Source organism: Pyrus communis, chromosome 12 (assembly GCF_041283825.1).
Source record: "Pyrus communis isolate YQ-2024b chromosome 12, ASM4128382v1, whole genome shotgun sequence".
Classification (NCBI taxonomy): Eukaryota; Viridiplantae; Streptophyta; class Magnoliopsida; order Rosales; family Rosaceae; genus Pyrus; species Pyrus communis.
Genome location: NC_142576.1, coordinates 21,682,794 through 21,697,589, shown reverse-complemented (window position 1 = coordinate 21,697,589; position 14,796 = coordinate 21,682,794). Strand labels below are relative to the sequence as shown.

The 14,796-nt window shown below is 34.0% G+C and overlaps 1 protein-coding gene across 1 annotated transcript; it reads right to left on the bottom strand.

The window, feature by feature from the left end:
* Positions 1-5,165: 5,165 nt before the first annotated feature.
* Positions 5,166-10,910, bottom strand: LOC148692491 (ubiquitin C-terminal hydrolase 13-like). The gene is made up of 20 exons (XM_088681484.1): positions 10,767-10,910; positions 10,499-10,537; positions 10,296-10,415; positions 10,082-10,204; positions 9,622-9,696; positions 9,417-9,505; positions 9,231-9,339; positions 9,010-9,078; positions 8,784-8,894; positions 8,552-8,607; positions 8,262-8,439; positions 8,053-8,160; positions 7,903-7,974; positions 7,463-7,528; positions 7,195-7,260; positions 6,830-6,916; positions 6,616-6,732; positions 6,421-6,495; positions 6,195-6,281; positions 5,166-6,051 (listed from the first exon to the last, which is right to left on the bottom strand). Exons 1-20 carry the CDS (start codon positions 10,794-10,796, stop codon positions 5,296-5,298), a joined length of 2,433 nt encoding a protein of 810 aa, XP_088537610.1. The 5' UTR covers positions 10,797-10,910; the 3' UTR covers positions 5,166-5,295.
* Between the last annotated feature and the right edge of the window lie 3,886 nt (positions 10,911-14,796).

Sequence of the window (14,796 nt, the reverse complement as noted above, 5' to 3'; positions counted from 1 at the left end):
CCAAAATGTCAGGTCTACTTGTAGACCAACGGGTGGGCATTTCACAGATCCGGTGGTGATGATGTTAGCGGTATAATTGCAATATGTGAAATGTACCTTGTTTTATATAAATGAATTGTTATTGGTATTTCAAATTTCTCATTCTACACTCCAAACTTTCTATATTTAGAAAGAAAAATACATTTGTGAAGAGTGTAGAATAAGATTTTTGGAGTGCCAATAACACTTCTCTTATATAAAATGCACCCATTTTTTTTATATAAATTCAGTCAATCTTTTTCCTAATCCTTTATATCAACTTATATGGGATGCATTATATTTCATTGATTTAAGAATGTATCTATGTCAAGTTTAATAGAAGAAATTTAATAATGTTATTATGCAAAATATCTTCTTCTTTTTTTTTTTTTTTTAAATGTACCCATGTTTTGGTACAATAATTTTTTTTGTTAGTTTTGATGAACGTACCCATGTGTGTGTACACTCACACGCACAATATATTGGAGAATATAATTTATCTTTAATGTTTTTGATCCCATAAATTATGGGTTTTCTTTAAAATCTCATCAATATAAATAACTACAAATTTCATTTTTAATTTAAAAATATAATAACCTACATAGAAATACATTATTACATTAATATCAGGGATTTGGATAAAAAACTGAAAATCACAAAGGTTTTAGTCAAATAACATTGGTAGTTAGGGACCGCATCCAAAGTCTCTTGTTTAAAAAGTGTTGTCTCAATATAAAATTAAATATTAATAATATACTCTATTTGTAATTTTTCCTATGTAGTATAGTAAGTGAAAAATTGAGAAAAATGACATTATTGAAATTCTAAAGAGAATTTGACAATGGTTCTTCTCTTAATTATAGTATAAATGGATATGTAATCTACTTCGAATTTTCATCCATAATTTTATTAAATTTGATCACACAACATGCACAATCTAACTTTAAACTTAGTCTAGTAAGACATCTCCTTCAAAAGTTGGAATAAATCACAAGTATTTTTCTTTTTGAAAAACGACAGTGTTGGGTTAGATAGTTAAATATTAAGAGAAGGGAATCGGTGTAAGAAAAAACCTCCTCATGTGAAATCACGTCCCAAATTTTGTATCCGGACCTGAAATCTACACCAAATCATAGTTAAACTTATAAAAAAAAATGTGGTATGCAAAAGGATATATATTTTTGCCAATCACTTGATAATCAAATATTTTAAATGAAAAAGAAAAATTGTTCATCTTGTTGTAAATAGCGTGTCTATTTAGGAATGTGATAGTGTAAATTTAAAGTAGAATCACAATAGAATTTGGATATCAAATTCTCATAGGCTTTGTATTACCTGTAAGACAAAAAGGTTCATCATGATTAGTATAAATAGAAGGTATTGCTAAGGAAACTAACTTTTTGGACCAAATTTTGTAAACCATATGACTTAGCTATTGATGATTAAATTATTACTTAAGTGTTAATTAACGTAAACGTGCTTATTTTCTATTGGTGACATATCACATGATTTGCAAATCCGGTTTAAAAAGTTAGTCTACGTACATCAATAAAGGCACTAGGTATGAGGAATTACACACATAATACCTCACGCCCTTCTCTCTATATGTCTAGTTTTGCCGTACTCTCTATACTCTCCCTGAATCATTAGTTTTACAACACATTATCAGCACGAATAGCTGTGATGCTAAGCTAAGGGCATACAGTACTAGGGTTTGTTCAGAAGTTGCTGAATGCAGTGGTGAAGCCAGGATTTGCCGAGGAGAGGGGCGAAATTCAAAAGAGTGCAAGGTTCAATCGAAGCAATTGCTTTCACATTTGAGAGGGCAAAGTTTTGAGTCAATATTCATAGCACAAAATAATCTTTCCACTAAAGCGGTTGTAAGCAATAATATCAAAGCCAATGTAAGAAGCTTAAATGGACTAGGATTAGATCCTAAAATATGTTAGGCACTAGTCAAATAACGGACTATGACCTAGCAGGCCTAGGCAAGATCTAAGCAGGAGCCTAGATGAATTTAAATTATCGTAAAATAAGCATTAAACAATGTTTACATTGTTTTTAAAAAATAATACAATATTTATAGATAATGTGAGAGTTTAAGAAAAGGGGCTTTTAGATCTAGGTCCAAAAACATAGATGGTTTTTTGGAGTGAGTCCAATTACCTAATTATATGTATTTATTTTTTTTAATGCTCATTTTATATTTTCTAAAAATATTAAAAATCAATTAAAATCTTCTAATATTATGCATTTTCAACCCCAAAAAAATATAATTAATATCTTATAACAAAAGATATATATATATATATATATATATATATATATATATATTGACATAAATCTATATGCAAATCATTATACCCTAACTCAAGTAACAAATATATGAATGTATATCATACCTATAAGTAAGATATGAAACATAACTAAAAGGTAGAAAAAAATTGTATATCTACAAGCAAAACACATGAATCTTACTTGATTATAAAAAAGAATCTGTCATATAGGTAGATAAATATTATTAACCTGTAATATAGGTTTATAAAAATAAAAAATAAAATCTATAAATGGGGTTTAAAACGGGATAAAGAACAAGAAAGAACAAAAAAAAAAAATAATCAAAGAGATAATTAGGAAGAAATTTGATTTTATAATAAATCTTATCATTGAAGAGATAATTATTGAAAATAAAATAACAAGATTTAAGGAATTGGACTTATTTTAATAAATTGGACTATTCCTACTATTGACTCAAAAAATTGGACATATATCAAATTTCTCCTTAAGAAAAATACGGTGGGAGTCTCAAAAGAGAAAATAAAAATACATACAAGAATAAAAAATTGAAAAAAAAGGAGAGAAATAGGTTAATAAGGAAAATACTTGGTACTGCCTAGGTAGTACCCATTTTTCACTGACTACAATGTGGCTCAATAAAGTTAAAACATGTGTCCTACTCCTCGCCCTCACGTAGCTTCGCCACTGGCTGAATGCCCATTGTTCCGACTGTCCTTGTAAAAACTAATAGACGGAAAAATTTGACAAAAAAAGTTAACTACATGTTTCTTGGTTAAAAAAAAAAAGAAAAAGAAAAAAAAAAGGACTTATTTCTAGCAATGGCTTCACTAAATCTAAGGGATGGAAGAATTGAGAGATCATTTCCAATTCTATGACATTGATCATTGTTCCAATGGGGAGGCTAATGGGAATAAAATTATATCTAGTTATTAGCTAATTTTGTAATTTATTTGCTTATTGTTAATGTCCTTAAAGACATCCGATAAAATTAAAACAATATTCTCATTTTTAAAACAATTATGATTAATTAGTACATTAATTTAGACAGTTGTTGGAGGTTTAAAAAAAAAAAAAAAAAAAAAAAAACAAGTATGATTAATTAGTACATCAATTTAGACAGTTGTTGGAGGTTTTTTTTTTTTTTTTTTTTTTTTTTAATTTTTTTTTATCTACATTAAACCGGTGTGAGAGTGGACCTTGTCAAATTATATATAGACTAAAAGAGAAAATGAACTGGAACACTGTTCATAAGCACAATGTTCTTCCAATTTTACCCATACTTGATTTGTTTAATTTCATTTCTGCCAGGTTTACACATGATGGACGCGTGTTCTCTCTCAAATTTCTCGAGCTCTCTCTCGAAGGTTCAGTAAACCTTTCCATTTCCCTCCAGTGCAAATCTCTCCAATCAGAACCCACGAACGACAAACACAAATCCACTGAATGTCTTCCTTCTCTCTTCCTCTCGCTCGCCTTGCTGCTTTTCTAATCTTTGCTTACAAAGAGTTGATGACTAGGCAGTGATTTCTATTGAACACCAGTTATTTGCACCTCTTTTCCCTCCTTCCATGTGGTGCTTTTGACTCTATGTAGTAATGATTTACAAGATAAAATTGTCGAATTTTTTTCTTCCATTGTGTTTCCTTCTTCAAAAATTAAGATAGAAAGGGAATGCTATGATAATTTGAGGTTTTTGTTTTGATATTCATGTGTGTACTTTAGCGGGTACAAAAAACGAGATTTGGTTTGCAGATATAGTCATTAGTAATGCTTTTATGGTTTTCTTTAATGTGGAGAAAATTGGGATTCCATTTAAAAGATTTTATTGCTCGTTTGGTTAGGGAGTACTTACAGGAACTTCTTTTTCTTTATCAGACACTAGAAGAATAGTGCAAGTGAATGAACTTATGAGGACTAGTTTATAGATGGATGGCTTCCTAATATGTATGACTACCATGTTTAGTGTTCCTGTCGATTTGTCATTAATCCATTCATGGTAAATCAATTTGAAATGTCATTAATCTCCTGCAACCTATTGATTTGTCCATTTTACTGTTCAGGTTTGTCAAAAACTTGCTCAAACAGTGGACTGTCAGTGTGATTTGGGCTGGTTGTAAATAGTATCATCTCTTTTGTAAATAACACTTTAAATTCATCCCCTTCAGTCTAAACATATTATATGTAAAATAATATCATCTTAAAACGGTCATAAAATCCGCGGCATTGCGCGGGGGCTCAATTGCTAGTTAATTCCTACTTTTTTTTTCAGATCACATTGGGTGGGCCAATTTTTTGCTTACATGGACACAATTTTGAATTCACCTTGAGCATTTTTTATTTCCATATATCTATTTGGATTATGAAATGACATAATTAATACATGATGAAAAGGTTATAGCTGAATCATTTGGTGTCGCGTTTGATTGTTATTGGAGTTGGCGAAACAAGTGCCATTAACCAACAAAAATAGTAACCCTATTGAGTGAGCGACTGGTTTTGGTACAAAATCCTATCATGACGGACACGAGATCCACCTGATAGTCATAACGACTTGATTGCAAGAGCAGAGCTCGACCACAAACGTTGGTTTTTGCTTCATCAATTTATAAAATCTTGAACTTTTGACATCCAAGTCTGGCTTGCATACTCTGCCAATTCCTTCTACCATGAGGTTGATCGGCCGCTGCTACTCCGCAAGAAAGAGTTGATTAGACAAATTCTGGTTGTTAAACAAAGGTCCGTTTTTAGCAGGGTGCAGATTAAGCCAAAACACAATTTTTTTTTCGGAGTTAACCAAACGAGGAGAGGTAGGAGCGTAACGAAAATACTCATCAGCACAGTCACCTTGCTTCCCACTCAAACTCGAGCAATGTAACGAAACAAGCTAGCTGAATTTTGCACGACTTGTTCACTTCTTTGCATGTTCATACAAACTTTTGAGCCGCGAATGGCCGGGCTTATTCACAAAAGCAAATATTTCTAAAACTTAAAGTACTTCTTGAGCACATCTTGTAGGACGGCCCAGATTCCAACAGAGCCACAATTTTGTAATGTCAAGGTAGCCTGCCTCACGACCAAGTATTCAGATTTTAAAGAGCTATCTGCAAACCTCTGCTTAAGAGGTTCCATTTCATCCACGGCAGTTTCTAGATTCGCCATTGCCTCAGCTCGTTCCGTCTTTACTTGCGCCAGTTGGGCATTAACTCGGGCCAGTTCAGCCTCAAGTTCTGTAACCTCGGCATCATAATTGGCCACAATGTCTTTTCTCTCTTGGCATATCTGCATGGCCAGTCCCATTTTAGCTTTTATCTCTTCGTGTTCGACTGGAAAATGTTCAGCTTGGGCAAGCTCTTTTACTGCAGCCACGTACTTCGGCATTTCACCCTCCAAAGACGAAAGAAGATCCTTGAACATGGAAGTGATCGTTGAATGGATCATCCCTTGTTCAGTCACGAGTTTCAAGGCTGCTTTGAACTCCTCATATGCCCCATTCATGCTGAGAGTGTCTAGGCTGCTCCTTGCATAGCGGCTCACAGTGTCTAATGCAGCCAAAGCCTCTACTGATGGTTCTCGGGCTGAAGTGGACTTCAATAGATCCTCTGCAGCAGAAAGTCTTCTCAGAGTTCGATCAACTGCTGGAGAAGCAGGGCCATCCAGGTCATCATTTTGCATTTCTCTGCTTGCTGTAACATGGCCAACATTAGACGCCATGGACTCTAAGGTTTCTTGGGCAGCCTGCATCAGAGTCCAGAGATCAGTACGAAGATTAAATTTAAAAAAAATGAATGTGGGCTTGGTCGGATTCTTACGTCTTCTTGTGGAGTTGGCTCTGCCTGGCAAATAGAGGTTGGAAAAACAATATTTACAGCAGCACTTACTTGATTTGCTGCGTGAGCCCTCTTAGGAGCTTTATCAGAGTGCTCCAACCCAAGGTACTGCTCCCATGCACCATAAACATCTCTTCTCTGAAGAAAACAAAATTTCAAATGTTGGAAGTTAAAAAAGAAATCCACCTAGGCAATACCCATAAACATGGTTTAGATTGGCCTGCATACATAATATAAAAGAAAGAGGGACATGAGTTGCGATAGACCGTAGATACACCTGAAATCGTCTGGAAACAATATCAGAATCCTGTAGGTACTCTGGACGACCAAGTGACAAGAATGCAAACTTCCACTGCACAACAAATGGGGAAATCGACAAGGAAGCAAAATAAAGGATCATTTATACTAGCGAAGGAACACTCTTTTCCTCTAGTGACCCCATCCCAATGAATATAAGGCATGGGTCAAGTACCTTTGAGAACTCCTCATCCGGGACTTGCAATTTCTTTTGTATCCTTATTTTAACTTCAGCTAAAGTTTCCCCTCCATGGATAACCAAGACGAAAGGTTTCCCAAAATTTTTTACTTGCTGTAAAATGTACAAATAATAAGAATATAAGACTGATTCGAAAAATAAACAGTATTTGGGTGAAACCTCTAACAGTAGTCAAATAGTTTACTTCTACCGTCTGCTTCAATACAGTGACTTTCGTGAAGTGGCAAGCATGAATCAAGATATCATCGAGACCCAAGTTTTTCTCTTCTTCTGGAATCTGATACACAAGAAAGAAAATAAAAAAGACGGCTGCATGAAGAACAGAGGTACAATATGAATCCAATTCAATCCTGTACAATAGAAGGGATGTTAATCCAGAACTGGAAAACAAAAAAACAACAACTAAGCCTTATACACTAAGCGGGGTCGGCTGGGAAAGGGAAAACAAACAAAATTACAAATCTTGCCCATAAAACTTTATAATTTTTTTTCAACAGAATAAAACTAGAAACTCTTCAAAATAAAACTAAATAAAGAAGAGGCAAAAGGACTTGCCTCCTCTCCACGAATAGTCCAGTACTGGTCATTAATATTCTCAAATTTCTCACTGTTTGGGAAGATCTGAAATAGAACACAAGGAATTATGAGTGCTACATCAGTCCTATACAGTAGAAGGGATTCCGATACAATAAGATCCTTATGGAAAATATGCAAAAGCATCATGATTCCAATCAGCATCACAAATGGGCCAGGCTACAATCACTTAAGACCAGAAAAAAAATAGTTAACATGCTGATACATCAGACATACCAGTGGTAATTACCTTGTAGATCTTGTGATCGAAAATCTCAAGCAGTCGGAGTTCTGCATTTGGATGAGACAGCTCTACCTGTTTGAGGTACACCATAATTTGAGAAACATCTGTTATAAGAAACTGTTTAAGAGGGCGGTGGTAACAATTTCTACCAATTTTGTCAAGTTATGATCACCACTGTAAGTTGAGTGTATCCATTATTGGCAACTATAAAAGACAGAAAGTACAAAAACCAGTAGAAGGGAGGGAAAAGACTAGTTTTCAATTAAAGGTCACATATTTTTACAAGCTCTGCAGTGCTAAAGTAATGTATCATAGCATCATTAGCATTCCTGAACAGACAATGAAAAACTAAAAACACACAGAGGACTTCTCATACGATTGGCAGAAACTTTTAGATGGGAAGTGATGGATAATACATGGAATGCATAGATAGAGAGAAACTTCACCTTCGTTTTAAGTACATTAATCACATCCCCAGCAGTGCTCTGTTTGGGCAATATAATACTGTAAATCCCCACCTGTAAACAAACTACACAAGATTATGATGTGCACAATCGTCCATAAGCATAAGATGCCGACCAAATATTCACACGGACCTCATCTTTTGTAGCATGATGAAAAGCAATTTTTAGAGTTTTTAGGCTTAGCCTTTCCAATTCTGGCAGGGGAATGTCCAAGACTTCATAGTACAAAATATCAGAGCTCTATATAAGGAAAAGCATAATTAGCACCCCGGGCCACGAAACAGGACGCTTACGAGAGTGAGAGTAAAACAACATAGGAAGCTCAGTACGATGCCACTTACTTGGTTGTAATGAGTTAACATTTCTGTTAAATGCTCTACTCCCTGATATTTTATTGGTTCGGGCTTAGGTTGTTGAGAATAGCAGTTATGTGCAGTGAGTCTGATTTTGGTGGGATTCTCCAAACCAATGTGGTGAGCTAATTTCTCCACCACATCATCATAAGTGTGTAGCTTTGACCTAGAAAACAACAAAGGAAAAAAAAAAAAAAAAAAACAGTTACAGCATTAGCACCAAATAATAAAACAAAGATGGACAGTCCAACTATGAGGGACAATGATTAAGTACTAACAATTCCAAACAAAAATCCTCCTCCATCGGTTTCTCCAAAGAATGGAAATGAACAACCTGTATAGCATCAAATCATTCAATATCGTTAGGTTTAACACTTAATACAATTAAAAAAAAAAAAAAAAAAAAAGACACTGACAACAAAGTAAAAGGAGGTGAAAAACCACTAATGGAACAATGAAATCTAATTTCAACTAAAACAAAAAAAGAAAAAAAAAATCCGCAGCCTGTACCCGGCGATTGAGCACATAGTCCAAAAATGAAGGAACATCAGGGTATTTACATCCTTCGTCTATTTCAAGCGGAGTAGATTTCTGAAAGCATATAATGTCCCCATCTCCAATCTGGAAAAACAAAGCAACAGATTAACCACCCACAAACCTATAAAAGCGTAAAACTTAAATCTTATAGCAGACACGTCTTTACAACATGCCAAGCATGCAATATAGCAACAATTACCAGGCTCGACCGAAACGAGAACATCTTATCAAGGTGTCCGCACATGACAACAGGCTCAAACCTTACTTCCTGAATGTAGGACAAACACATACATTAGTTTTTGTATAAGAATGGTACAGCGAAGCATGCATCAAATTATGAAGTTACATATACATTCTACATGTACGTATATATATTAAGTTAAAGACACAGCTGATGCTACAAAATTAATGTGAAACAACCTCATAAATTTCAAGTTCTTCATCAAGGGGAAAACCAGCAAATTGATTCAACTTTGCTAAAATATCTACTGGCTTTGAAGAACTCTTCACGAAAAGCCTGCCAACATAACTGGAAACAGAAAAGAAACTTAAATCAGCAAACATGAGTCAAAAGAGAACTATTCGGCTGAGCAGAAAGAGCCACACCGTAGTTCTTGTTTCTCAGGTTCATAAAGCTTTAAAAAAAGGAGGATATCTTCATTGGTTTTTTCAGGAGGAGGAATAGGACGTAGATTCTGGAGAGTTTATACAAGCAAGAAAATGTAAGAAATGATGTCTTTCATAAAGCAATTGGAACCACAATAAGCCTCAAAACACAGGTCATAACAAGAATCTAGTAAGACTGGATTACCGGCCCAAATTCTACTTCCAAAAACAACTTTAGCTCCTTGTGCATTTTATTTGATACCTCTCCACATTGTCCAACCTGTAAAACACAAGGGGTCATCATTAGCTCTTCTTGGCACCAATGTACAGCTTAAACACTATCAGTCATTTCAAAATCTGAGAGAAAATGTTTATCACCACCCATCAACCTTTTTTGTACTATAATAACTTCATTTAAAATGCCTCTTCCAACACTGGAAGCATAATGAGCATCGGAATATGCATTAAGAACTTTTTAAAATCCAATTTTGCAAGAGAAATTGGCAGTTATAAGTTATAACCGTACATCATTAGTTCATAAACTTGAAAACTTCAGAGTCGGACGCAGCAAAGCAAAAATTCAGACAAAATGAGAATTATGAATTACAAAGGAACAAGGAGCAGTGCCTCCGAGTTTAAGGGGGCTTAATCAGTGAAGTACATACTGATTGTGATTCTTCCCCAGGTGTCAATGGTCGATGGGGGCGACAGGTGTGGTTTTGTCTCTTGGCCCAAATCCAGAAACGCTGAAACCGCACAGGTATGCCAAACTCTTTTGCAACCTCCTCCTGTTAGCCATTTCCAAATTAGAAATTCTAATAATTAATAAAACAGAATTCATAATTGTTTGCCCTCAAAAGTTAGGCTGTACCAGTGTACCTTGAAAAGATTAAAGGGCATTTGTTCGTGAATACGGAATTTACGAACTTTGTCATGATCAACAAGGTCAAAATATATATCCCTTCCAATTTGTTCTGCCAGGTCCTCATCTCGAACAACCTAAACATACCACTAAACACCGAATGACTGTACTAGCTCATCCGAACAAGCTATGGTGAAAACAGGATACTAGAAAGCTTTACCTTTATAATAGTGTAGTGGAGTGCTTCGTCCTCTTGCTGCTGGAAAGACGAACAGAATCAGAGCTCTGAAACCTAACTCTAACCCAGTAACCCTAATCTACTGAATCATAACCCTAGCAAATCAACTACTGTAAACAGGTGAATTTTCAAAATTCGCAGGCTTGAAAATGCCGGGTAGAACAAGGAACCCTGGGCGATCAAAAACGAAGAATGAAGCAGAAATTTTATGAAAAAACGAGACAGAAAAAGTAGAGGAGTCGGTACGTACATCTGACGTTGCAGGAGTATTGATCGCCATTGCTGTCGAGCAGTAAGCAGTCGTATCAGTGGAGCTGAGAGACGAGTGAAACAGTGAAAGAGAAGAACAGCGAGAGAAGGAGTGTTAGAGGAGTCCTTGTCAAAATCAACTGTATTAGGATTTGACGTTGTAATCTCGTTATGAAGTTTATCTCTGACTCTTAGAATGAGATACTTACTTGTAATCCAAGTATACGCATTGTATAAATATAAGCATTTGTATTTTTAGCATCCCTCACTCTTAGGGCTGGTTTGGAATTGCTGTGTTTTGAAAAAAAGTTACTTCTGGTGTGCTGTGAGAATAAGCAGCTGTGAAATAAAACAGCAGAGTGTTTGGTAAACATTTTTGTAAAAGTGCTTTTGAAAAAAAAAAAAAAAAAACAGTATTATAGCGTTTGGTAAACTTTTAAGTAAAACAGATGTGAAAAAGCCGGTTTTTCAAAGCTAGGTTTTGCAGTTTCTTGTTTTTGGCTTTTTTTCACCCAAAAGTGTGAAAAAAAGCTGAACCTGAATGTTTACCAAACACAAAAACAGCTCCCAGCTTTTTTTGATACCAGCTTTTTTCAGAATCACCTCAATACCAAACCAGGCCTTAATATAGATAATATTGTTTGTTTAAAAAAAAAAAAAACAATCATTTAACAACTAATTGAATCACATTATTATGCGCGTTTGAAAGACCTTTTGTATAACCGGCACTACCCGACTCTTAAAATGTTTTGAACATGTTTAAAAATAGAGAAAATAATATTTAATAAACAACTGATTGAATTACATTATTGTAGCTTATTGTGAGGTACTAATTAAAAAAAAACTGTACAAAAAAAATTAAATATTAAAAAACACTATTTATATGACAAAAATACCCCTACATTATTTCGGTTCCTTTTGAACTTTTTTATTTGGGGGGCAATTTTGTCCCAAATTTTTTGATAAAGCCCGTGACCCCAAAAGGTTAGGTACTAATTAAAAAAAAATTGTACATAAATAATTAATTATTAAAAAAACACTGTTTATATGACAAAATACTCTTACATTATTTGATGCATTATTTTGTATTACTTTTGTACTTTTTCGTTTGGGGGCATTTTTATCCAAATATTTTTGGTGAAGCCCATGACCCTTAAAGGGGTTGTTGGCTTTGTATATAAAGATATGCATTTTATATGGTATCATGGTGCCCCACTCTACAACATCTTCTTTCCATGGCCTCCGCAACCGCTTCGTCCTCATCCTCTGTTCTGTTTCTCTCTATTGGACCAATGTGTCAACTGTATTTCAATGATGAAATTAAAATTACTAAGTAATTTTAAAATGATAGAAATTGAAAGGACGAAATTTTATTTTTCAGAATTTATGAATTTCTTTTCTAATTATGAATTTTCTTATTTGATTAACCTAAAAAACAATGAAATTTGAATAAGTAATTTTTATTTTTAAACTTTCACTTTTTAAGGAAAAATTACACTTAGAGAATAATTTCAATACTTAATTATATATTGAGATTACACTTTTTAAACATTTCAAGGAGGGACATTTTTTAAACCAACGTAAGATGACATCATGTCATATTTTTCTGTTAGAAACGGAATTACGTATTTACCCTTCCCTTTTCTGTTAAACATGATCAGCGGAGATTGATTGAAGTATAGCTTCAAATTTACTCTCTTCTATTCAAATAAGTCAATTTCTTTTTTTGTTTCTCTGCTATTTTTCTTCCTCTCAAGTTTATTCGAAGGTAAATTGTTCTTTTGGTTTTATATTTAAATTTTCTTTGGCATTAGTTTTACATAATCATAAAGAATCACTTGGCATTAGTTTATTAAAAGGACAATGGATTAGCAACCAGTTAATGAATTATTAATCGTTAGGAATTTTGTGCAACATCAACGTTACAAAATATTTGTGCAGCATCAATTTTACAGAATCTTCTTAAGTTTATCATTTTGAAACCCTTGTGCAGCAGCATTTTTTATTGATTATTAGATTTACATTTTAAAATGAATGTATATATCTAATTATTTATGTCATGCATCAATTTAATTTTATGTTTTTTTTTTTTTTGTGTGTGTGTGTGTGTAGATCATGTTCGTTGTTAAGGTGTTGAAGTGTGTATGAAAATTGTGCAGTAGTTGTCTTACTTTATCCGCACTCTAGTTATGGGGATTTGTGTGGGTAATTAACTTTTAGGTTTCCAAGTTTGTCATCAGGAGACTTTTTGTTGAAATACTCATTATTCAGAGGCGAACCAAACTGTTTATTAGAATGCAATGAAGATATTCAAACGCTTCCATTGGTGAATAATTTGATTTCAAATCCAGTTGTTGATGTTTATGTTTGTGCTAAGAATGAGATGTCTATTGTTCCTACTAGTAGTGTGTCATCTGCTTGTCTAAGTGAAACTACTAGTAATGGAGATGAGAACCAATATTTAGGTAAGTGTGGCTCTTATGGACCTCACCATTATGTGGCAGAGTTATATTTCTTATGAGGGTCAAAGTTATGAAGGTGGTGTAGTTGAGTTTCATAGAAAACTTACACAATACTCTATTGAGGTTGGTTTTGTTTTCAAGTACACTAGGAATGATTGGAAGCATGATACTGCTGTTTGCTCAAAGAAACTGTCGAAGGGGTGTCAATGGCGTGTTCATGTTGTTGTGCAACAGCCTAATGGTAATTTTATCATTAAAAAAAATTAAATAAAAGGTTTTATCCTTTTGTTTTATCCTTTTTATTGGCTGCTAAGGTTCGTTCGAATCTGTCTATCAAGGCAAAGGATGCTACGAGAGAAATGAATGAAAGTTATGGTCTTGATGTTAAATACCATACAACTTGGCGTGGTAAAGAGATTGCATATAACGAGGTTAATGGTGATGAGGCTCTCTTTTGGATATTTGGCTTGGTATCTTGATGAGTTTGTGCGTGCCAATGATAGATCTTTTTGTGCACTATAACTTGATAATGATAGTAATAGGTTTGAAAGATTATTCATATCTTTTGGAGCTTGTGTTAAAAGATTCTGATGGTGTAGACCAATATTGTTCCTTGATGGTACTTTTTTTAAGGGAAAATATACTGGTACTATTCTTGGTTATTGTGCTAAAAAATGCAAATAATGATAAGTTTTTTTAATTGTTATAAATTAAATATTTGTGATATTGTTTTGAATTTCAATATTTATTCATTTTGGAGAATCAGGTTATTCTTTTTGTATAGATTTTGTTTATTAAAGTGCAGCATCAGTTTATTAATGTGCAGCATCAGTTATTAATGTACAATGGATTATGAACCAGTTAATGGATTATGAATCAATTTATGGGTGGGGTGGGGGGGTCGGTGGTTGGGGGAACCCCCATATACGTTGAAGAATTTCTACTTTTTGATTAGCATTTGTGTAGTATCAGTTTTACAAAAACTATTTGTCACGCCTCGATCCCGCCATACGTTCAGGATTGACACGTGATGTCATCAAATAACCATATATCTAACATACCTGCCTCCAAGATATGTGCCAAGCACATGCCATACCTTGGATTGCGTAGTAATTTTTTTTTGTACACTTTATGGCTGCATCTAACCTCCAGTTAGACTGCCTACGTACCCTTAATAGGGATCAAGCCATTCGTAGTTCGTCATTTCACTACACTCAAACATCCATCTCATAAATTGCTATGTCACAACAATATATCACAATGCATACCATGCAATATGTCAAAGAACCAATGACGAAGCACAATATTCTTCTCAAACCACATTGATCAACTAAAATAATCATAATAATGATATCCATATCCAAAGTCATTCCACAATCCCGTTAATTAATCAATTCATGAATCAAAAATACATGATCACATTTATTTGCATTAATCAATCAATGCGATAACTTATCATTTCATGAATTTAACTAAGGAACTCTATATAACTCCCTACTTGGATTATGAGTAATAAACATGGTAATTCTAATTTATGTTCACAAGCTCTATTGTGGTTAATTCCCATTC

Coding starts and splice junctions, on each gene's coding strand:
- LOC148692491 (XM_088681484.1), bottom strand. CDS start 10,796: ATGGCGATCAATACTCCTGCAACGTCAGAT. Junction 10,205..10,295: donor TGCCCTTTAATCTTTTCAAG/GTACACTGGTAC, acceptor AATGGCTAACAG/GAGGAGGTTGCAAAAGAGTT. Junction 7,529..7,902: donor TTAATGTACTTAAAACGAAG/GTGAAGTTTCTC, acceptor TACCTCAAACAG/GTAGAGCTGTCTCATCCAAA.